The sequence below is a fragment of the Pteropus alecto genome, unplaced genomic scaffold (genome assembly GCF_000325575.1).
Source record: "Pteropus alecto unplaced genomic scaffold, ASM32557v1 scaffold191, whole genome shotgun sequence".
Taxonomy (NCBI): Eukaryota; Metazoa; Chordata; class Mammalia; order Chiroptera; family Pteropodidae; genus Pteropus; species Pteropus alecto.
In genome coordinates this window covers 1127215-1150950 of record NW_006434181.1, presented here as the reverse complement: position 1 = coordinate 1150950, position 23736 = coordinate 1127215, and the positions used below count along the sequence as shown (strand labels likewise).

Here is a 23736-nt window from a genome sequence, read left to right as displayed (position 1 = left end):
GGCTCATTCTGGCGCCCAATGAAGTTTGAGTGACTTGAGTGATTCGTGGAAGTTTTCCTGATGGTTTAAGTTTTGCCCCAAACTATGAGGCAGTAGGACTGCAAAGAAAATGTTTCCTGATTTCACCCCTACAACAACTTGGTGCCCTAGAGTTATGGTTCCCGCTATACGAAGCAGGGCACTTCAGGCTCCCTGGAATGCATCTAGAATCTCTGCCAGCGCCACAGGGATGAGACTTGTCCTTGCAGATTCTTCCCCAGCCCCATTTCTGCAGTTCGCCCTAGTAGGGGAGTTAACACCACAGGGGAACAGCCGAATATATAAGAAAGTGGAGCTCTGAGAACGCAGATCGAGGAGTACCCGAAGGCAACCCTAGTCTCCTGGGGCACTTTTAGAAGATTCAAATTCCACAGGCCACCTTCCGTCGTCAGGATGGGGGAGGGGACGAAGCCCAGGCCACCTCCCACGCTGAGGGCGGGGCTGGGCGGTGGCGCTGGAGGCGGGGCATAGCGCCGGGTACGTGTGTCCGCGGAGCGTGAGAGAGGGTGGGGGAGAGCTTCGCAGGCGGCCGAGCGGGCTCTGAATTGGGGTGGGACTACGCGGGCGCCGTCCAGGGCCGAGGTGAAGGTGAGGCGGTTTGGGGCGGACAGCGGGACCCCAGCCCTGGTGCGGAGGGGCGAGGTGGCGCCAACGGGAGAACCTTTGGGCCACCTTGACGCCTAGACGTGCGCCAAGAGCCTGGGGTCGGCGGGGCGGGGCGGCCTGGGGGGGTCCCTGGTGTTGGGAAGAAGATACACGCTGGACAGCGAAGAAGCTGAGTTTCGATGCTACTAATAGCACCCTCTCAGCCCTGGTTGCCGTCACCCAGGTTAGCCGCTGCTCGCTGGTGTGAGGATCCCAGAAAGGGAGAGAAGGAAAAGGAGTGGGGACGAGACGGTGAGGAGAAAAAGAGTCGCGTACAGGAAGGAGCTTGTGGCTCCAGAAGTGACGTACCTTTTTGCCTTTCTTGGCTGAAACATTAAGCTGAAAAAAATTAACCTCCCCAGGGAAATCTCTTTTCTTACATTCAGTCAGATATTTATGGAGCACCTCCCAATTATTTAATGCTTTGTATGGGCCTGAGTAATGGATAAAACAGGCATAGTCTGTTTTCTTGAGGAAAGACTTTCCTGGGGTAGATTTAACAGATGGTTACATAAAACTACAGGTGGTGCTGGAAGTAGAGTCCTGTGGGAATCTTGAGAGAATGCTGTAAATAATGGAATAAGACCTAATATTTGAGCAATACAAACCTAATGTTTCGTGATCTAAAGGTTGTAAGAAACAGTGTTGAAGAATGTGTGGGCGAACATCCTGTCACTTACCTAGAGATGTTCTCACAAGAGCTTGTGCCTATCAAGATCGGCAGGGCCAGCAGCGGCTCCCAGAGTGGAGAGACCCTGACAAGTACTATCCCTCATACAACAAGAGCCCTCAATCAAATAGCCCAGTGCTTCTGTCGCGACTACACTTTGAGAAGGTAACCAGTTTTTCTGCACCATATTAGCTTCTGGGTGGGCATTGTGATGGTTATCCACTTCTATGGTTGACCCTTGAACAATGCACGGGCTAGGTGCACCCACCCCCACACAGCCAAAAATCCAAAAATCTACATATAACTTTGACTCTCTAAAAACTTTACTAATAGCCTACTGTTAACCAGAAGCCTTACCGATTAGGGAAACTAAGTTAACACATATTTTATATGTTGTATGTGTTGTAAACTGTTCTTACAATACAATAAGCTAGAGAAAAGAAATGTTATTAAGAAAAATTATAAAGTATGTTTACAGTATTCACTGAAAAAAACATCCACATATAAGTGGACCCATGCAGTTCAAATCTGTGTGGTTCAGGGTCATCTTTGGTGTATGCTCAGCCTCTGAGGTGACATTAAAACCAGCCTTTATTTGAATCCTCAGTTGAGAACTACTCGGGGCCTCACTGAAAGGAGTTGTATTGGTTTCTTCTAATCTTCAAAAATAATTCACTATCCTTCAGGCTAATTTAAGTGCCTTCTCTATACAAGGCATACTACCCTTAATGCATATCAAGTTTATATGATCCTTGTATTTGAATACATTTTTTAAGACAGTATCTTTCAACCATCATTGATCATCAGGGTCAATTGAGTATCTTAAAAAAAAAATTTTCCATACCCCTTACCAGTCCAGCTGAATCAAAATCTCTGGGCCTAGAGCAGCATTAAGACTAGCTAATCTAAAACACCTCTGATGTTACTTGAACACTGAAGTTTCTATTCATTCTGCTGTGTTTTCAATTTTTTTATGTTTGTTTTTAGTGAAGCTATAAACATGTATTTGGTTTGATTTTTCTGAAGTTTAATTGCATTCATTAGTACTATATGTAAATTCATGTAGTATTTACCATTGTAGTGTTGGAGTGACCAATAATTTATAATCATGTTTTAGTTTTTTTGCTTTATCTTCACTACAAGCATGTGGTGTGATAAAAATGCTTAATATCAGAAGTTAATGTTTTCTCCATGTCTTTTTTTAATTTAAATTTTAAATGCCCTTGATATATTTTTTAAAATTATGATTGTTTCCATGCTGAATTTTTATTCTGTTCGATTCATAATTATTAAATCAATTTATAAAGATGATTATACCCCTACAACATACTCTTCAGAACCCTTTTGAGAATATGGTAGTCAAAAAAGACTAATTTCTACATTACAAGGGTTACATTATTTTGTAATAAACGGACCAAATAATATTAATCTTTTTGGTTGAATTAAGCCATTAACATAAAATGGTTATTCTTGAGCCATTTTTAATGGATACATACTTCCCTCTTGAAATAAGAAAACTTTCTTTAATGAACAGATAATCAAAATAAAATGAATATCATGGGGAACTTGACTGGGAAAAGAAACAACACATGTTTCAAAAGAGGTATAATTTGAGAGAGGAATTAATTACATGAGACTTATTCTTTTTTAGCCTTGGTTCTCTTTGTACCACCGCTTTAGAATTATAGAATGAATATTAGCTGAAAGAAAAATTTGTTCAACAAATGTAAAGAGAGAAGAGTAGAAAGATTGTGATTTGTCTTAGGTCACCCGGTCATTGAAGTATAGCTCTGGGACTTAGGTCCAGACCGCTGTCCTCACTCCCGGGGATGTGTCCTAGAACTAGGAATAGGGAAGGTGGAGCCCTAGTAAGCATAGCCTTCCTTTTCTGTCAGTAGTGTGAATTTGCTGATTGATGTAGTATTTTGATTCCACGTCTCTAATAAATTTTGTTAAGATTGCTGGGGGGTTCCTAATTTTGATAAGTAATTGAGGCTTCATTTTTCTCAAACATGTAAATTGTAAAGCAAAATTAGAACCATTTCAGCATATTAATCCATATTAACGGCTGGCACAGATGTATAGTTTGCAAAATTTGCATTTGAAACCACTGATTTGCAGATTACTTCCTCTTTCATTTATCTACCCCAGTGCTACCAGCTGTTCTGCTCATAAGTCCAAAAAGGTAGGGGAAAAGATGACTAATATTGAGCAATATTTTCAGTATTTTCCCTCCGCAGCCACTTTTTATTCATCATTCTCAGTAGAAGGCAGCCTCATGTATGGGTTTGATTTACAATTGTCCATTAAACACACTCCGGTTAAAGGTTTGTAAAAGTGGGATTTCTCAACCTTGGCACTATTGACATTTTGTGTGGGGTAATTCTTTGTCTTGTGCATTATAGAATTAGCAGTTTCACTGGCCCCTACTAGATGCCAGTAGCATCACCCAGGTCATAACAGCCAAAAATGTCTCTTGATAGTGCCAAATATACCCACTAGATGCCAGTAGCACATCCCCTTCTCTCCATCCACCTCAGCTTTTGGTGGTGTCAGTGGTGGGTGGCAGGGGTGGGGGGGGGGGGTCTAAATTGCCCCTGTTGAGAACTTCAGATTTAAGAGTGTTGTTTTGCAAATTTCTAATGAGAGATCATTTAGTTGGCCCTTATATAATGTAATCGCTCTTATTCTTTATGCTATGGTAGGGAGCCTTTCTGCTCGGAAGGCACATTTGATTCTAGAAGCAGAGATTTACAAGTTTTCAAACTTCTTCCGCCTTCTATCTCTGATGAGATTAACACTTGGGTTTGTGCCTTCTACTCTACCATTCTTCCAAGACTGACTTTTTCTTAATTATCTTGAACGCTTATTAATTGGTTTTATTTTTTTTCTTCTTGGCATACAATGTACCTAGGCTGCCTGTGTCTTTAAGGGGAACACACACATACACACACACATACACACACACACACACAGTTGATCCTCATTTGTAAATTCCATGTTTACAAATTTGCCTACTTGCAAAATGTATTTGTAACCCACAAAATAATACTTATGTTGCTTTCGCATGGACAATACAGAATGGTGAAAATTTGAGTCGCTTGATATACACTTCAGCTGAGATTGAATAAGACCAAGCTCTTAAAAAGCAAACAAAAAAATGAAGCTTTACTTTCTTGTTTCATCTCTTATACTATAAACAAGTGTCCTTTTTGCATTCTATTTAATGCTGTATTTTTAGCATTTCTGTGCTTTTTAGTCATTGATTTCACTGTATAAAATTGTCGCCAAGCATAGTGCTAAAGTGCTGGCTGGTATTCCTAAACATATGAAGGCCTGATATGCCTTACAGAGAACATACATGTGTTAGATAAGCTTCATTCAGGCATGAGTTACTGTGCTGTTGGTCTTGAATTCAACATCAGTGAATCAATAATACATATGAAATAAACTGTCTTTAAACAGAAATACACATTAAATAAGGTGATGTGTAAATCAAGTGATGAATATGTTGTCATCATAGGCTCATGAGAAACTAACCCTGTATTTCCCCTAAGAGCATCAGTTCAGTATTCACTAATTCAATGTTCACAGCAACTTTGTAGAACCTACCTGCTATGAATAATGATAATGAGAATGGAGTGTGTGTGTGTGTGTGTGTGTGTGTGTGTAGAAAGAGGATTAACTAATACAGGCAAAATTTTGAAAGAAACAGGGCAGGATCTTATCAAGAGCACAGTAGAGCGATTAGCCTTATACAAAAGGGAAGCCCTTCTGAAATAACTACTAGTGATGATTTCTTTCTTGAAATTCCATCCTTTCTTGACTTTTCTCATTCTTTTTCTTTTTTTTTTTTTCTCTAGGTATTTTTTCTTGGACTCTACTTTTCCTTCATTTTGCCTTTTCTCTTTTTGTACCCCCAGGTTAAATCCTGTGCTCGGTTTACCCGCTAAGATACTATCCTAATAGCTTTAACAATCACCTTTATATAGAAAATTTTACTATTTCTTTTTAATTCTAACCTTAAAAAATATTAAACTACAATTTGTATGCCTATCCCATGCCACACATTTTAATGCATCTGTAGGGTAGGTATTATTCACTCTATTTTGACAGAAAAGAAAATTGAGGGTCCAGGAAGTTGAGACTAGACCCACTTTCTAAGTAGCAGAGAAGGAATTTTTGAAGCAAGGTCTTCTTACAAAGGCCTTATTCTTTCCTTTATACCAGAAGTTAGCAAACTATGGTCCTCAGACCAAATCTGGCCCATTGCCTGTTTTTGTAAATAAAGTTTTATTAGAACTCAGCAATACTCATTCATTCTTTGGCTGCTTTAATGCTACCAATGGTGGCAGAGTTCAGTTGCCTGAGTCATTGCAACAGAGATGATATGGACTTAAAAAGCTAGAAATATTTACTGTCTGGTCCATTACAGAAAAGTTTGATTCTATCTACCTTGCCGCCTGTCACTTAAACTTTAATTCTACATACTTTTTTGACATAATAAACAACCCTCTTGGATTTTATTGTAGTGACTTAAAACAACCTTCATTATTTTCACCCATGAGGAATTAAGACAAGGCATTGTAGATATGGTTTGTCTTTTCTCTGAAGTTTGGGGCCTCAGCAGAAAAAACTTAGCATCTGGGGCTAGAATCATCTAGAGCAGGAATCAGAAAACTAGGATCCTCTGACCATTTCTGTAAATGAAATTTTATGGAATACTGCAATATCCATTTATTTATCTGTCTATGGATGCTTTGTCCCTATAACAACAATTATAGTTGCAACAGAGTCTATGGTTTACAAGGTATCTAATATCTGGCCTTTTATAGAAAAGTTTGCCAGCATCTGATCTAGAGGCATCTTCAGTCACTTATCTGACAGTTGATGTTGGTTTTTAACCCGGGCTGTTGACTAGAGTACCTACATGTGGCCTCTCCATGCAGCTTGGGCTTTTTCACAGCATGACAGTCTTAGGGAAGTTAGATTTCTTACATGGCAGCTCAGAGCTCCAAAAGAGATGTCTCAGCAAACAAAAAAGAAGCTGAAAACCTTTTCTGACCTAGCCTTAGAAATCATAGTGTCACTCATGCCACATTCTGCAAGTCACAACCCATCCAGATTCAAAGGAAGGGAACACAGACTCCATCCAGATTCAAAGGAAGGGAACACAGACCCCCTCAATGAGAGGAACGGGAAAGATTTTGTGACTATTTCTTTAAACTGCCACTGACTTGCCACTGTTTGCAGAAATTCAACACATGATCTTTCCCCAAATCAAATCCCTTTTCAGATTTTCCTTTTTGTTCCATAGTACCATCATTATTTCAGTCTTCTAGGCTTGAAAACTTAATCATCCTTGTTTTCTTTTTCCCTTTGCACCACGATTTCATTTTTTTCTATCTTTGGATGTCTTTTATTCTCTCTGCTGTCACCAAACCTACTGTATCCTTATCACCAGACCCCTGAACTATTGTAGCACCCAAAATGCACTCTCTACTACTGGTTTTTTCCAACCCATAGTGTACTATGTGTATTTGCATTTTAATCTAGATTTCATCAAATTCTCAAGGGCCGGTTACCAAAAAGAAATTTAACATCTATGTGTTGAGGGACCCTAAAACTTCCCCCACATTTGGAGATTCATTAGAAGAACTCAACATATAAAGTGTATAGTGGCTAAGGTTTATTACAATGAAAAGATATACAATAAAATCAGTAAGAGAAAAAGACAAGTAGAAATCTGGAAAAATCCATGCACAGGCTTCCTTATGTTCTCTCCTTCTTGTGAGGGTACACACTAAGCACGTTCCTTCTCCAGCAGTAAAAAATGTAGTAACATGTTCACAGTGTTTCTGCCTAGGGAAACCCATTAGAAACTCAGGGCCCTAGGTTTGTATTGGGGAATGGTCACATAAGCACTTTCTGTTTATCAAGTACCAAAATTCCAGATTCACAGAAGGAAAACAAGTGTTCAGCATAAAACTCATTTTTTGTACAGACTAGTCACAGTAAACCATCCTTATCAGTAAGGGAAAGATAGGATTACTCAAAATCCAAGTTCCCAGATGCTAACTGAAAGCCAACCTTGTGAGCAGGCCTTCCTAAAAATAGCTTCCTCATGCTTGCTTTTGTGCACAAAACCACTTCCTGCATGTTTCTGACATGGCCTATTTGCTCATCTAATTTCATATCTGGTCTTTCCTCCCAACTCTGTCTGAATTCTGTACAACTTGTGTGATCCAATTTAAGAATCATCCCACCCTATCTCCATCCCTTCTGCCCATTCTGAGGAGCTGATATTTCTCCATTCTGTTCATCACAGATCACTCTCCAGAACTGTTTAGACACTCATTATGTACCACTTATGTGGCCCTTAGCCTATAATAGTTTATATTATTACTTAATATATTTATGTCTGTGTGGCCTCACATTACAGTGCAAGCCCTTTGAGACTAAGCACTGCTCCATGTGCCCCCATAGCACTCTACATATCCCTTAATCACAGCATGTACCTCATTGTATTATGGTTGTCTGTAACTTGTGCTTCTTGATACCTGGAAGCACATGAAGTGCAGGGCCTAGCACTATGTCTCTTCCATAGTAGGAACTAATTAAAAGTTTACAGGAACGAAACCTCTTTGTATCCCTTGGGTCTTTTATTCTCTTACCCAAGGGATACAAAGAGGTTTCGTTCCTGTAAACTCTGCTTACCTTATCCAAGCAGAATGTCTTATATTCTAATAAATACGATTGCTAAAGAACACAAGTTACTCACATCATGATAAATCACTAAAATTGTTTTCAAGTAGAATCTTTCCTTTTAATAATCTCTCTATTCTTTGTATTTTGATACTAATAGTAATATAATGCATGCGCTAAATTTGGTTTTCTAAATTTCATTATGATCTCCTCACTGGAGTCTTTACCTTTTTCCATGGCAGGGTGCAGACTCATCTGAGCGTATCATTGCTCCCATGAGATGGGGCTTGGTCCCATCTTGGTTCAAAGAAGATGATCCTTCCAAGCTGCAGTTCAACACTGCCAACTGTCGTAGTGATACCATAATGGAAAAACGGTCTTTCAAGGTAGGTAGCTTATCTAGGAAAAAGGCACATAGTCTGTTCTTTTTTCTAATAGAGCTGTTAGTGCCTTATATACCTGAGAAATAAAATAGAGTTCTCTTTGGAACCTTCCTTAAGGTCCCAAAGTGTGTACCTAGTTATTAATATTGAGTGCTGTTTTCTTTGCTGCTGTGTAATAAACCATGCCAAAACTTGATGGTTTAAAACAAAACAACTATTTATTTTATTTCTTATATTCTGTGGGTTGACTGGGTTCAGCTAGATAGTTTTCACTTGGAGGTTCTCATGTAGTTAACATCTAGTGACAGCTGGGGCTGGTTGTCTAAAATGGCTTCTTCACCAACATGTCTGACACCCCAGCCGAGATGGGAGAACAACTGGAAGCCTTTCCATGTGCCTAGTTGGGATAGTCAAGCTTCTTACATGGCATCTGGCTTACCCAAAGCTCATGATTCAAGACAGCAGGGCAGAAGCTGAAGGGCTTTGTGACTTAGCCTTGGAAGTTGCACAGCAGTCATAAGCATCACTCTGCAGCATTCTATTGGCCCAGTCTAAAATCACTGTGGGAGGGAACTACATGACGTATAAATACTGGGATGAAAGGCTCATTACAGAGCCAGCTTTGGAAGCTACCTACCACAAGCACCTATTTGTTAGAGAGCTATTGCTGCTATGTACATTATTTAATCTTTTCAACGTCTGTGTGAGTGGTGATATTATACATATGAAAAATTAAATAACTGCTCTAAGATCACACATTGGTAGACCTAATATTTTAACCCAAGTCCATGACACATGATTCTATCACTAAGACCATATTTTGCTCACATTTTCCCTCAGGTGCCTTTGGGAAAGGGAAGACGCTGCGTTGTTTTAGCAGATGGATTCTACGAGTGGCAGCGAAGTCAGGGAACAAGCCAGAGGCAGCCATACTTCATCTACTTCCCCCAAATCAAAACAGTAAAGGTATTATCATCAGCACTCACAGTAAATATTTAGAAAAGTACAGAGAAACTAATCCAAAGAAGGACACTCTTTTCCTTCCCTTATAGACTGTTTCTTGAGGGAACCACTCTATAAGATTTCTATTCCTTTGTTCATCTTTAAACTAGAAATTGTATATCCAAAAAGAGACTTGTCCTCTGGCACTCTCCTTGAGAGTCTGTTAAGCACTTGTGTGGACTAGGATGGCACTTTTCTCAATTCTGTACAATTAGTCTCTTGCCCATAAAAATTTATCTCTATTCAGTGGACATTCATTAAACATATACCATGTGTTCTGCTAGGCTCCTGGAAGTTCAGTGACACATGATTTTTATCCTTGAAGCTTTACTGCTAAGACACAGACAAATCAACAATCAGAGACTAGGGGTGAATGCTCATGGAAGGAATGCTTATGAGGTTATGGGGGCCCAGACGACAGCACATAAGTTAGACTGGGGCATCACAGACAACTTTCTACAGGAGAGATCTCTCTCTTGCTACCCTGTTTTCGTCACAACGTGCCCCTCTCCCACAACCAGTGATTAACTCCTGGTAACGACTAATCTGTTTTCCATCTCTTATTATTTGAGTTTTGAAAAGCATCAGATAAAAAAAATATATCAAAACATCAATGAAAGTAAATGACAGGTGAGGAAGTGGAAGTGGTGGTCAGATTGCTTAGTGGTAAAAGGAATTATGTTATAAACTGGGCCAGCTATGAAAGTCAGCCTTGCATGTGCAGGCCCCCTCCCCAGGCCCACACACATAGGGAGTCATGTCATTGTAGGTAGACAGCACCAGTCTTGCTCCTCAATGTGTCCCTCACCAGGCTCACATGAGAACAGGAACAAGTTAGCAATAGAGCCCCCAGCCTTGGTTATTTTCTTATGTTCCTCTTGCCACACTGGTGGGAACTGCTTTATTTGAGGTCTGTTTCTCTCACTTATCCCTCAGCTCCACAGGGCGAGAGTAGAGCTTTATCTTTAAGGCTTCCCCAGCTTTTGGCTCTTAGTTGAAGGACTGTTCAGTGATGCAGGTGTATAGATGAGATGACCCTTACCCTCACTCTTGGGCTGTGGGGCAGCTCTAGTATTTAGTCTAGGCCCTATGCTTCCATAGTCCATTCCTGTTCCTTAGCCTGTGTGTCTCTGCTCAGGGCTCTTTGTTACTCTCCGGGATATATTTTTTTCTCTTTATTGAAATATAATAGACAATTAGTTGCTTGTATTTACATTGTACAATTCAATGAGTTTTTTTCAATGATAGTTGGCATGCAATAATATACCACTTTCAGTTGTACAGCATAGTGATCAGAGATCCACATAACTGGCAAAGTGATCACCCCACTAAATCTAGTACCCCTCTTCCACCTTACATATTTATTATGACATTAACCATCTTCCCCATGCTACACTCTACATTTCCATGTCTATTCTGCAACTATCCATTTGTACCTCTTAATCCCTTTGCCTTTTTGTGTCCCCCCAATCCCCCTCCCATCTAATATCCCTCAAAATAGTCTCTGTATCTATGAGTTTATTTCCGCTTTTGTTGTTGTTAATTTTGTACTTTCAATTCCACATGTACATGAAATCATGCGATATTTGTCTTTCTCTATCCAGCCCATTTTCTTCAGCACAATACCCTCTAGGTCTATCAAGGCAATATCTTTTTCCACCTTCTTCCTTTTAGTCTGTGTGTGCCTTTTAATCTGAAGTGAGTCTCTTGTAGGCAGCATGTATAGGGGTCTTGTTTTCTTATCCATTCAGCCACTCTATCTTTTGGTTGGAGCACTTAATTCTTTTCCATTTGAGGTACTTGTTGATAAGAATGTAGTTATTACCATCCTTTATTCATGTTTTTGATACATGTTTTTTCTTCTTAAAGAAGTCCCTCTAGCATTTCCTGTAATACTGGCTTGCTGTTGATACATTCCTTTCACTTATTTTTGTCTGGGAAGCTCTTTATCTGTCCTTCAACTCTAAATGATAGCTTCGCTGGATAAAGTATTCTTGGTTGTAGATCCTGTGTTTTCATCATGTCGAATATTTTGTGCTAAGCCCTTCTGTCTTGCCTAGTTTCTTTTGAGAAATCAGCTGCCAGTCTTATGGGTGCTCCCTTGTAGGTAACTAACTACTTTTCTCTTGCTGCTTTTAAGACTGCCTCTTTGTATTTAACCTTTGGCATTTTAATTATGATGTGTCTTGGTGTGGGCCTCTTTGGGGAATCTCTGAGCTTCCTGGGGTTTTAGGTCTATTTCCTTCACCAGGTGAGGAAAGTTTTCCATCATTATTTCTTCAAATAGCTCTTCAACTTCTTGTTTTCCTTCATTTACCCCTATGACATGAATATTTTCATTTTTAATTGTGTCCCATAGGCTCCTTAAATTATTATTATAGTCTTGGCTTCTTTTTTCTTGCCATTCTGATTGAGTGTCCTTGGCTTTCCCATCCTCTATATAGGTCATTTGATCCTCTTTTTTATTCTCTCTGTTTACTCCATTTAATATACTTCTCATCTCAGATAATGTGTTCTTCATTTCTGTCTGGTTCCTTTTTATAATTTCCATTTCCATTTTTTTGTCTTTATTAAAGTTCTCACTGAATTCATATACACTTTCCGTAAGTTCATTGAACATCTTTATAACCAGTGTTTTGAACTCTGCATCTGTTAGATTGCTTGACTCCATTATTTCTGGATCTCTGTTTTGTTCTCTTATATGGCTTCTGCTAATTTGTTTTCCCATTTTGGCTGCCTTTCCATGTCTGTTTCCATGTATTAAGCAAAGCTCCTAAGTCTCTTGGTCTTACTAGTGTAGTGGCCCAGTCCTGAAAGAGGTTCAGCTGTAGTTCAAGTTTAGCCCTAGCCTGTGCCCCTCTGGGGCCACCTGTTAAGATTGAGCTAGCAATCCACAGATGCAATGCTTATAGTTGCCTCAAAAGGCCATACTGGAAATGGAGGCCAGCTGCCACCTGTGTTAGTCTAGGCGCTGCTCAGCAAGGGACACCTGACTAAGTGAGGACACACCTGGATGTGGCTTGGGTGGGGCCACAAGTTGAGGGATGCGGAGTTTCATGGAATCCTCTGGGTGGAGTGACCTCTGTTATCCAGTTTGATAACATCTCGGCTGTGGGGTGCTGAGCCCACACACTGGGAAAGGGGAGGGCTCAACAGAGGAACAATAGATACCACCGGCACTTCTGTACAGAGTGAGTCTAGCCTTAGCCCTCACTCCGACAACTCAGTGTGCCCCTGTAAGTCCCTGGTGCCCCCTGTGCAGCTGACCAGGTGCTGGTGCTCAGAGCGAGCAAGTCTGTCACCGCGAAAGTCCGCTTGCGGACATGGCCCCTTTAAGAGGCCGTCTGCAGCTGCTGGCTACCGCTGCTGTGGCCTCTGTCCCACTCAGCTGCTAGGCACCAGGCAGCCTCATGTCCTCGCCCTGTCCTACCTTCTGCCATTGCAAGGCGATTTCTTAGATTTCTCCCTAGTTGAATGGCTTGTTCATCTAGACCCCAGGCGATTTTTTCTTGCTGTTTGCTCGTTTCTGTCACAATTTTGATTCAGTCACCAGAGGGATGAACAGAGCCTCTATTATCTACACCATTATTTTCCCTGTGTCTTGTAATTTTTGATTAATCGCCATAGTATGTAGGACAGAGACCGAGATAAATAATATTTATGCCTAGAAATGGATACACTTATCCTTATATTAGGCTATTAACGTGTAAAATTAAGTCGATCTTGTCTTGCTAAACTGGGTTTGTGTTTTGTTGTTGTTATTACCTTTGTTCGCCATTGGTTTTAAATTTCTCTTGTGTTTAGGGTAAGGATTGATTTTCCAGAGGGTTTTCCTCAGTAGTCCTGCTCTCTTCAGCTGTAGTATTTCTGTTAGAGCTTGTGCATTAGAGAGGATTTCTCCATGCTCTTGCCCCTTCTCCAGAATTTATCTGCTATTGCTTGTCACTTGGTGCCATTAATATGAAGGCAGGTAGAAAAGCATTCCCTGTCATCTTTGCTCATTCTCAGTCTTAGGCAGAACTGTGCCCTGGGTTCTCAGGCTCAGCCTTTCTCAATGATCTTGCTACTTCCCCAGGGGTGTAGAGGGTTTTTTTTCTTTTACCCTTCCTGGCCTCAGTGAGTCTTTACCAATATCTTAGGGGTTGTAGGGTTTATTACCCTTCTTCTGACCCCTTATGGCTGTTATTCCTCAGAGAAATGATCAGGTGCGGCTTCATGAAGGTCTTTGCTGAAGCAGAAGAGCTCGCCTCTTCTAGGCATGCTCCAGCAAGAAAGGCTTTCTCTAGTCTCCTGTCTTTCTTGTGAACACCCAGGGAGGTCTGTGAGGAAGACTCTGCAAGCTGATACAAACGCCCCTGATGCATTTAGCTTTCAGGGATTCTGTACTCTTAGGCTGGCCCAATACTCTGCATTTAGCAATTTGATGATAATTTTTTCTGAATTCTTGTCTGCTGTATTAAGGCTTTGCCTTCCTCCTGTTGCCACTGGTAAACCAGTGCTTATCTCATCTTCCTGCAGAGGCCTCTGGTTTCTATAAAGTTCAAGCTAATTGGTTGCCCTGTGACCTCAGTTCTCTAATGAGTTTAAGAAAAGTTATGATTTTATAGATTATCTAGCTTTTTTTTTTCTTATTGTTAAGATGGAGGTGAAAGCCTTTCTAGCTTTCTATATTCTAGGCCTTGAACTGAATCTTAAATGGCAAGTAGGATTTGGCATGATAAGGAAAGGTGGGAATGACATTTTGGGCAGAGGACAGTTGCTTCAGCAAGACACAGTGAGAACAAATTGCATAAGAACTTCATTTACAAACAGCTGGGTTTGGTTCAGGTTAACATTGTAAGTGAAAGTTGGAATAATGTGCCAGATCATAGAAGGCCTAAATGCCTAGCGAAGGTGTTAAATTGTATTCTGAAAACATTTAAGGAGTTATAAATCTATAGCTTTGGTGGTATTTGCCACCAAGCCTCTTTTCTTTAGTGACAGTGGATCAGGAGGAGTTAATAAGGCATGGGCTAAATTATTTCTTAAATGTTTGCAATGCTCTTAAGTCTGTGGTAGTTAGTACTCAACCTATGTGTGGAAGAAGGCTGCTGAGTATCTAATCTGCCCATGTATTTTGCTTCCAGTCAGGCAGCATTGGTGCTTCCAACAATTCTGAAGACTGGGAGAAAGTCTGGGACAACTGGAGACTACTAACAATGGCCGGACTCTTTGACTGCTGGGAACCACCAGAGGGAGGAGACTGCCTGTATTCCTACACCATCATCACAGTGGATTCCTGCAAAGGCTTGAATGACATCCACCATAGGCAAGTCACACTTCTTATCTCCAGGTCCAAAAGCATTCAGGGAGAGTTTGTCCTCTTTGCTTTTAGATAGGTAGCTTATGGAATTTAAAGTTTCTGTATGCACAAATTTAGGGTAGGAAACTAAGACAGTTGTTTTGCAAAATACATTTACAGTCTGTTTGGCTATAACATGACATGCATTCCTAAAAATCACCACATTGTGCAAAATAGTACAGTGAAAACCACAGAACTTTTGGGAAAAGTAGGGTTAAGAGGACAACACTTAAAAACTTTGTCAGTGGCACATTAAAAAATAATAGTAATCTATTAAAAACTACCACAGTTTTATACATTGGGGATTAATAAATACATAGATTTTACAATAAATATGGCACTTTACTTTAAAATGACCCAATATTTGCTTATGGAAGTGAGTGTCTGAAGAGTTGTAGCTTGTGAGTTATTGTCAAGTGGTGGAAGGAAGATTATGCAAAATTTATTATCTTTTGTGGTTTAAACCTGCGCACGTTTTTCTCCCTTTGAAATATAGCTCCTTTGATGCATGTATTTATAATATACATATTTAATCAAAATTGAAGACTTCGGTCCAATGCATAGCCTCCTCCTTCAATTAACTTCTGTATCACTGCTGGAAATTCTTTAGCGGCATTTCCATCTGTGCTTATGTCTTCTCCCAACAGCTAAAGGCTTTAAAAATGGCATCAGTGTTTAAAACCACCAAACTGGCCATTACTCGCACTAAAAGGAGCCACCTCTATGATTTCTTAGGTCTTTATATAAAGATAGTGCTTTCTCCTTGTGAAAACACTTCCAAGTTTTTCACTGTTTGGCATTCAATCCATATGCTAAAGAATCTTTCCATTGCTTCTATTCCTTTAGGCCTGATTGGTATTGACTTCACAACACCTCTTGAAGTTTTCCCAGCTATGGATGTTCCTTTTATTTTCACAATGTTGTCATTTATGTGGATTCCTTTATGTCTGTTGCTCAGGAGATATCAAATGTTCTCTTTTTACTTTCAAGATGCTTTGTTATTTCAAGCTTCTCAATACTTAAAAGTTCCCATTTATATGCACTGCTTAGCATGCACTGATTTAGGAAGCTTAGACATGTATAAGATGTTGAATGAATAGTATTTTTATATGTAGAGAGAAGTTCACAAATGCAAAATAAAAGCAAAACACAACTTTGAAGGCTAATATGTAGTGAACTAAGATAGCTGTCAATGTTTGAGTTTTATGCATGTGTGTATTTTGTGTATTCCTACAAGGCTTATTTCAGCAGGGTACAGTTTTCTGTGTTTACCTTGTCTTTCTCACAGACAAAACTGTGTATAAGCAAACGCAAATCTTTGTTTATATTACACTCTAATATATCAATCACATTGAAACAGATTTCCATTTTTCAAACAAGTAACTTAACTACCAGAACTGACTATACTTGTGTAACACTTTCACAATTTTTGCCAAATCTGAGTGCCCTCAGAAGTGATTTTGATGTTTTGCTGAAAAGAATATAATGCTGCCATATCAGGATAACTTATTTTAGCCTTGTCCTAAGCATTCTCTGTGAAAGTATGCTCTCATGTCATAAAGTAGTTTTGGTGTTTGCTAATTCACCTTAAAATAAATTCCCGTTTCATCTAATCTAAGACACATCCATTTTGAAATGTACCATTATTTTATATGCTGTTATGTAAAGTGCTGCAAATTACTGCCAGCTAAACTATAATACAATGCAAAGATGTCATTCATCATAAAATGCGCCTGGATTTCAGAGATTGTAGAATATTTGGGTGGGGGGTGGCGCATCAATTTTATTTTATTTATAAAATTTAAGAAATTTTTAAATTACAGTTGGTATTTAATATTATATTCGTTTCAGGTATACAGCATAGTGGTTACACATGTATGTAACTTAAAAAGTGATTCCCCTGGTAAATCATACCCACCTGGCACCATACATTCCCTAAGCTGTACTTTATAAGCTCATAACTATTTTGTAACTGTCAACCTGTACTTATTAATCCCCTCACCTTTTCACCTAGTCCCCCTACCATCTGGCAACCATCAGTTTGTTCTCTGTATCTGTGAGTTTACTTCCATCTTGCTTGTTTGTTTGCTTTTTAGATACCACAAATAAGTGAAATCATATAGTATTTGTCTTTCTCTGTCAGACTTATTTCACTTAACATAATACCCTCTAGGCCCATCCATGTTGTCTCAAATGGTAATACTTCATTCTTTTTTATGGCTGAGTAATATTTCAGTGTGTGTGTCTGTGTGTCTGTGTGTATCACCTGTTCTTTATCCATTCGTCTTTTGATTGGAGCATTTAATCCATGTACATTTAAATAAATTATTGACAGCTATGTAGTTATTGCCATTTTATTGTTTACTGATTGTTTTTGTAGTTCTCTGTTCCTTTCTTATTCTCTTACTTTCTCCTCTTGCATGTTAATGACTTTCTGTAGTGTTATGTTGGAGTCCTTTCTCTTTTTTTCTTGTATATCTCTTGTATATTTTGGTTTGTGGTTACCCTGTGCTTCATAGATACCAATCTATATTTATAACAGTCTATTTTAAGTTGAATGTCACCCAACTTTGAACACATTCAAAAATCACTAATATTTTTACTCACCCCCTCCACGTTTATGCTTTTGTCATTTATTACTTATTTTGTGTGTATCCCTTAATTTACTGTCATAATTATACATGCTGTTCTGACCTTTTTTGCCTTTTAACTTCTGAACCTGCTTTAGTGTTGATTGATCCACTGGTTTTATTGTGTGTTTGCCTTTTTCAGTGGGAATTTTTTGTGTATGTGATATTTCCTTTTTTGTATTTTTTTCTTCTTCTTAAAAAAGTCTCTAACATTTCTTTTAACACTGGTTTGGTGATGATGAACTCCTTCAGCTTTATCTTGTCTCAGAAGCTGTTTATCTCTAAATAATAGCTTTGCTGGGTTATAGGTCCTTGCTTTTCATCACTTTGGATATTTTATGCTCTTCCTTTCTGGCCTGCAAAGTTTCTTTTAGAAATCAGCCGACAGTCTTAGGGGAGCTCCCCTGTAGGTAACTAACTGCTTTTCTTTTGCTGCTTTTAAGATCCTCTCTTTCACCTCAATAATTTTAATTAAAAAAAAAAAAAAAGTCTGTCTTTAAGCTTTTGCACATTAATTACATGGCTTGGTGTGGGCCTTTTTGGGTTCATCTTGTTAGTGACTCTGCACTTCCTGGACTTGTATGTCTATTTCTTTTGCCCAGTTAGAGAAGTTTTCTGTTATTATTTATTCAGATAGGTTTTCAATCCCTTGTTCTCTCTCTTCTCCTGGCACCACTATGATGTGAATATTGTTACTCTTGATGTTGTCCCAGAGTACTCGTTTTTTTAAATTCTTTTTTTCTTTTTTGCTGGTCCGAGTAGGTGTTTTCAGCTACTTTGTTTTCAAAATCACTGATTCAGTCCTATGCTTCATCTAATCTTCTATTTCTTCTAATATATTCTTCATTTCAGTCATTCTTTATTTCCGAATGGTTCTTTTTTATGTTTTTTATCTTCTTTTTTATGTTTCCTATATTTTTGTTGAAGTTCTCACTGAGTTCATCTATTCTTCCCCTAAGTTCATTTAGCATCCTTATAACCAGTGTTTTGATCTCTATATCTATTAGATTGCTTGCCTCCATTTTGTTTAGTTCTTTTTTTGAAGTTTTGTCTTGTTTCTTAATTTGGGACATGTTTCTTTGTCTCCTCATTTTGACTGTCTACCTTTGTTTGTTTCTGTGTATTAGGGAGGGCTGCTATGTCTCTGTCTTAGTAGAGTGGCCTTATGTAATAGGTGTCCTGTGGAGCCCAGTGGCACAGTCTCCTTGAGTCATTTACTCCAGGGGTGTCCCTTGTGTGCAATGTGTGTGCTCTCCTGTTGTAATTGAGCCTTGATTGCTGTTGGCACATCAGTAAATGAGATTGACCCTCAGGCTGACTTGATGTAAGGACTGGCCATGCCTACAGTGGACAAGCTGTTGTGCAGAAGTTGACCCCACAGAGCGGGATTCATGTTAGGAGGGCTCTGGGTGTGTTGTTTATGGCACTAATTGGCTGGTGCACTGGTGTGGTCTGACACTGGCCACTGGGTATGTTGATTCTGGGGCCTTTTGGGAAGGGCTCCAATGCAGGCCAAGATCAGCTACTGCCTGTATCAGGCTGGAGCCACCTGGTAGAAGCTACAGGCACCTGGGATACATTATGATGTGAACTGAAGCTGCAGTCACGAGTGCCAGGCTTGGGGCCACTTAGCAAGAGGTACAGGGCACGCTAAGGCCAGGTGCTGCTTATTTGAGGTTTGTGGATTTTCCAGAGATTTTTAGCAAAGTCTGCAGCACTGGCCAAGGCCTGCCACTTGTGAGAAATAGCTGCTGAAAGAGGTTCAGGCCAGGAGGGTGAATTGAGTGGAATGGGGTCTTAGAAAATCACTAGGGTGGGGTAAGAGCTGTGTGAGTGAGATTAAAAGAGACTCAGGTTTGGTGCCTGCCTGGACCTGCTGGCTGGGTTGGGGATGGGCTGAACGAAGGAACAGTAGCTCCTGCTGCTCCAGCCCTTGCCCTGAAGCCAGTCAGTTCCTCCCCCATGTGTTTGGGGTGCTTTTCAAGCTGCTATCTCTTCACTGGAGCTTAGGGCAAGTGTTTGTGATGGAGTGAGTCCGTGCTCTGGCCCTTAAAAAGGACTCCACAGCCTACGGTGGTGAGTCCCTACTGATTTTTACAGGGAGTATTTTCTTCCTGTCACTGGTGCTCCAGGTTGGGGAGCCCAGTGTGGGCCTGGAATGGTTCACTCCTCAGCAGGTACTCCACAGCCAAAATATTCTGATTCTTAACTAGCACATGTGGTTGTGGGACCTGTTCATTCTGCATCTCCATCCCTGCTGCCAGTCTTGACGTGGCTTTTTTATATCCATAGTTATAGGAATTCTGTTCAGCTAGTCTTTAGGTACTTCTCAAGAGTGGTTGATTTATAGTTTAGTTGTAATTTGGATGTGGTCACGTGGGAAGTGAACATGTTTACCTACTCCCTATAAAATATTTTTTCAAGTACATGTTCGATTTAAACAAATCAAAGTGATAACAATTATATTAAAATAAACGCTTATACATTTATCTCCTATAGTCAAGTGTGTACCACGCTTTGCATTGGCCTAGGATATAAAACTGGAAGCTAAATATAGGATCTTTCTTAACATCTTTCTGGGTACCAGAAGTTATCTTGCTTTCTGAGGCTTAGTTTCCTTTTTTTCACAATTATGTGAATAGCTCTTTCTTACCGTAAATCTGTCATAGGTATTAAGGCTGGAGATGATTGTTGATAGACAGTTCTAAGCTGGGGCATCTTAGAAAGGTCACCAGTTTGCTAATATGTACACTGGAGTGCACTGGATCCAATCATAGCACTATTCACTGTCTTTGCCATAAAACTTTATAAGCTAGCTCTCCTAGTGTTAAATTTTGTGCCCTGTCAAGTCAGGGAGCATGTGGCAGTAATCAGCATGCGAGGTACAGAGGGAAGTGAGCTTTTCCTTGTGATAATTTGTGCTATCAACTGACTCAAGTCTCTCTCCCTTTTCCCCTCACCCTCACCCTGCCTCTCCCAACCAATGTCTTGACCTCACTAACTAGGATGCCTGCCATATTAGATGGAGAGGAGGCAGTCTCTAAATGGCTTGATTTTGGTGAGGTCTCAACTCAGGAAGCTCTGAAGTTAATCCACCCCACAGAGAATGTCACCTTCCATCCAGTCTCTCCCGTGGTGAACAACTCCCAAAACAACACTCCTGAGTGTCTGGTTCCTGTCGACTTATTGGTCAAAAAGGTAAGGGCTTGTAACTTTGACAGTTCTTTTTGAGCTTTCTGTCTTCTGTCCGTATAGCATTTTCTTGTAGAATATGGCCTTTTACACACTCAGAGTTTTCATTTAAACCACCCAAAATGCATATTCCTTATTCAGGGCAAGGTTGAGTAGAGCAGTGATTCAAAGCTGGCTGTAACTCAGAGTTCTTTAGGGAGCTCTTCCAAAATGTAAATGCCAGCACCTATCTGCAACTACTGAGTCAATCAATATTCCAGACTGAGCTTGGGCTTCTGTATCATTTGAAGCTTCTTCAGTGAGTCTGATAATATGCCAAGTGTGAAGACTCCTAATCTAGAGGGTGATTGTGAGAAAGGCAAAGGAGGCCTTAACCATAATTGTATCTCTGTTCATAACCAACTGTGATTTTTGATGTCTCTTCTCTGTACTGCTTTCTCAGCCACAAGTTGGAGGAGTTCTAATCCTTGTCCTCTTTTAGGACAAGTTGAGAACATTCCTGCCATAAACTTTAACTTCTTAGAATTGGTAAGGATCCAGAAGATGTATTTTGAAAGGAAGGTGAACAAGCAACAGGCCTGCAATAGGGAGAGGAGCTCCACAGTAAAAAGCTGGCCCCTATTGACATTTGGGGATAAAGGTTTAGGAGTAGCAACTATTTTTAGGTGGCATAGAGGAATCTGAAGTAGGACATGGCTCTGAGTGTTCCAGGAATAGGCATCTTAGAATGCCCAAGAAGTGTTAAGGATGACAATTGTAAGAACAGCAATTAAGTTTTCTTTTAAAAACTTGAAAGAAAAATGTTGGGTAGCTGTCATCCTTTTTCTTTTGTCTCAGTTCTCTGCAAACTCCCGCAACCCTGACACTTTATTAGATGTCTCTAAAAATGATTCTTTTTGCACTAGACACAGCCCCATTTCTCAGTGGCCTTTACTCCAAAAGAATTCACATTCTGGAGATGTGGCATTATTGCAAATTCAGAGCCTTCTTTTCAGTAAGCTTCCCTTACCCTAGGTGCAGGTAAGGGAAGCAGAAGAGCAGTGCCAGGCAAGGAGAGGCTATGCAGAGGGTCTTTGCAGTAGGGAAATAGACCGTTCAGACTTAGGCCGAATCCCTTCTCATGCGGGCTGTTTGAAGCCATTATCTCCTCAGCTTCATTTCTCAACTCCCTGCCTGGTCATAATGAATTACATTCTTCTTCTTGAGAATGCTTCATTCTCTGCTTGTTTGAATGCCTGTCAGTTCTCTTCTCTGACTGGCCCCACACACCTCCTCTGCAAAGCCTTCTCTAAGAGCTACTCCCTACCCCTGGCACCCTTTGGAACACACTCAGGTGCTCCTCTCTTCCCACACCTCACTAGTGGGCCCTATCTGGCCCTTAGTAACAATGCCTCTTCCTTTCTTTCTTCCCTTGGAGTTAGCCTTTTCCCAAAAGCTGGAGCTGAGTGATTTGAGATATTTCGTCTTTTTCCTAGGAGCTCGAGGCAAGTGGCAGCAGCCAGAGGATGTTGCAGTGGCTGGCCAAAAAGTCACCCAAAAAGGAAGACCTCAAAACACCCCAAAAGACAGAGTCAGATGTGCCCCACTGGTCCAGCCAGTTCCTACAGAAGAGCCCATTCACCACCAAGAGAGGTAGTGCTAGACTCCTGGAGCAATGGCTGAAGCAAGAGAAAGAGGAAGAGCCAGTGGCCAAGCGGCTTCAGAGCCAGTAATGCAGGACTTTCAGAGACCAAGGTCACAGTTTGCTGCACTAAATACTGTTGCTGATAATAGATTCTTGTATTGTGTATGTATGGATTTGCTTTAGGGGGAGGTAGCACAGTGTTAGTTGACAGTTGTGGGTTCATGGGGGAACGGCAATTCTGGCTGTGACCAGGAACCCATGATGGGGCTGTGGGCAGCCTGGGAAGAAGTAGGAGTGGAACCTTTCCTCAAAGCCTGACCCTACGTGCATTTCTTAGCCCCAACCTGACCTGGTCCTGTTAGCAAAAGGCCATTTTCAGCTCAGCCTTTGGGCTCTTTCAGTCTTTTGCAATTAAGTTTTTAAAACATTGTATTTTTTTCTGAATAAATTATATTTGATAAACTTTCTACATTTCAGAAAATGCAGCTAATGTTGAGGAGAGTTCTGGGTTACTGTTTGGGGCTTTCTGTAGACAAAACTGCTTTTTTGGAAACAATAAAAAGGCTTAAGGGGGTTCTTTATTGAGTCTTTTTTTTCCTGTCAATTTGGAAGCTGTCTGAATCTTTTACCTTAAAACCATCCTGACTGCCTGCCAAACATAGGGGCTAGAGGGAGAAGTCAGTACAGAGGATAAGACCCTGACCTTACACAGGGAGTGTATGGTCTGGGTGAGAGTCCCAATCACAGCTCTCCAAGCCCTATCCAAATTCCCAACCTCTGGGTAGAGCAGGTTAGGACACAGAGGATGACTTGGGCTTGGGGTAGAGGTGAGAGCTGACCATCTGTCTGCCCCAGCCTGGTCAGAGCCTTTGTGATTTGCTCTGCAGGTTCCTCCTTGGAACTGAATGGTTTTATAATTAGATATTTATTTGGGGTGGTTAGCTATTGTCCCTCCCCACCCAGATCATTAGTTCCATTAAAGCAGGGATGGCTTTTTTCACCTTTTTTCCTCCCATTGTTAACGGTAAGTGTGCAAATATTTGTTAAATAAATTTGAGCACTAACTACAAGCCTTGCCCTGTGCTAGGCAAGGAGCCACAGGCATTTGCCAGGTGACATACCTGGCAATTAAGCACTCGTGCACAAGTGTGCACAAGCAGGGCACTGCTGTCACAGGAGGAGAACTTCCTATGGATCCAGGGAATGGAGTCTGTGAATCTCCAGAAGCACCAAGGCCAGGCATTCTTTCTTCTTTGCAGCTTCCAGGAGACAAGGCTTGATAAGACGTCAGGTGATTGGACAGAAGCAGCCTAGCTGACAGGACAGAGCGAGTGCCGGCCCCCTGCTGCCACTGAACCACCCAGATGAGGCACTGGCCCAGGCCCTATGCAAACCAGGGATCAGGATTTCCACCAATTAAAGGGCAGCTTTGGCACCTCACACAGGCCCTGCAGGGAGCCAGCCCAGACTGGAGGTAGGGGGATCTCTGCCCCTGACCCCTGCAG

General features: G+C 40.7%; 1 protein-coding gene across 2 annotated transcripts; it reads left to right on the top strand.

The window, feature by feature from the left end:
* The first annotated feature begins 504 nt into the window (after positions 1–504).
* Positions 505–22812, top strand: HMCES (5-hydroxymethylcytosine binding, ES cell specific). Of its 2 annotated transcripts, none has more exons than XM_006909041.3 (7): positions 505–627; positions 1314–1519; positions 8302–8445; positions 9283–9408; positions 14571–14752; positions 20421–20613; positions 22083–22812. In XM_006909041.3, exons 2-7 carry the CDS (start codon positions 1337–1339, stop codon positions 22317–22319), a joined length of 1065 nt encoding a protein of 354 aa, XP_006909103.1. In that variant the 5' UTR covers positions 505–627; positions 1314–1336; the 3' UTR covers positions 22320–22812. The 2 variants fall into 2 exon arrangements, with proteins under 2 accessions (XP_006909103.1, XP_015442632.1); XM_015587146.2 differs by lacking the exon at positions 505–627 and adding an exon at positions 794–936 and having other exon boundaries at positions 22083–22808.
* The last annotated feature ends 924 nt before the right edge of the window (positions 22813–23736 follow it).

What these genes read in the sequence shown, in the direction of transcription:
- HMCES (XM_006909041.3), top strand. Translation starts at nt 1,337, where the DNA reads ATGTGTGGGCGAACATCCTGTCACTTACCTAGAGATGTTCTCACAAGA. An exon ending in CGCGACTACACTTTGAGAAG is followed by an intron (nt 1,520 to 8,301) that starts GTAACCAGTTTT and finishes TTTCCATGGCAG; the next exon opens with GGTGCAGACTCATCTGAGCG. An exon ending in TTGAATGACATCCACCATAG is followed by an intron (nt 14,753 to 20,420) that starts GCAAGTCACACT and finishes CTCACTAACTAG; the next exon opens with GATGCCTGCCATATTAGATG.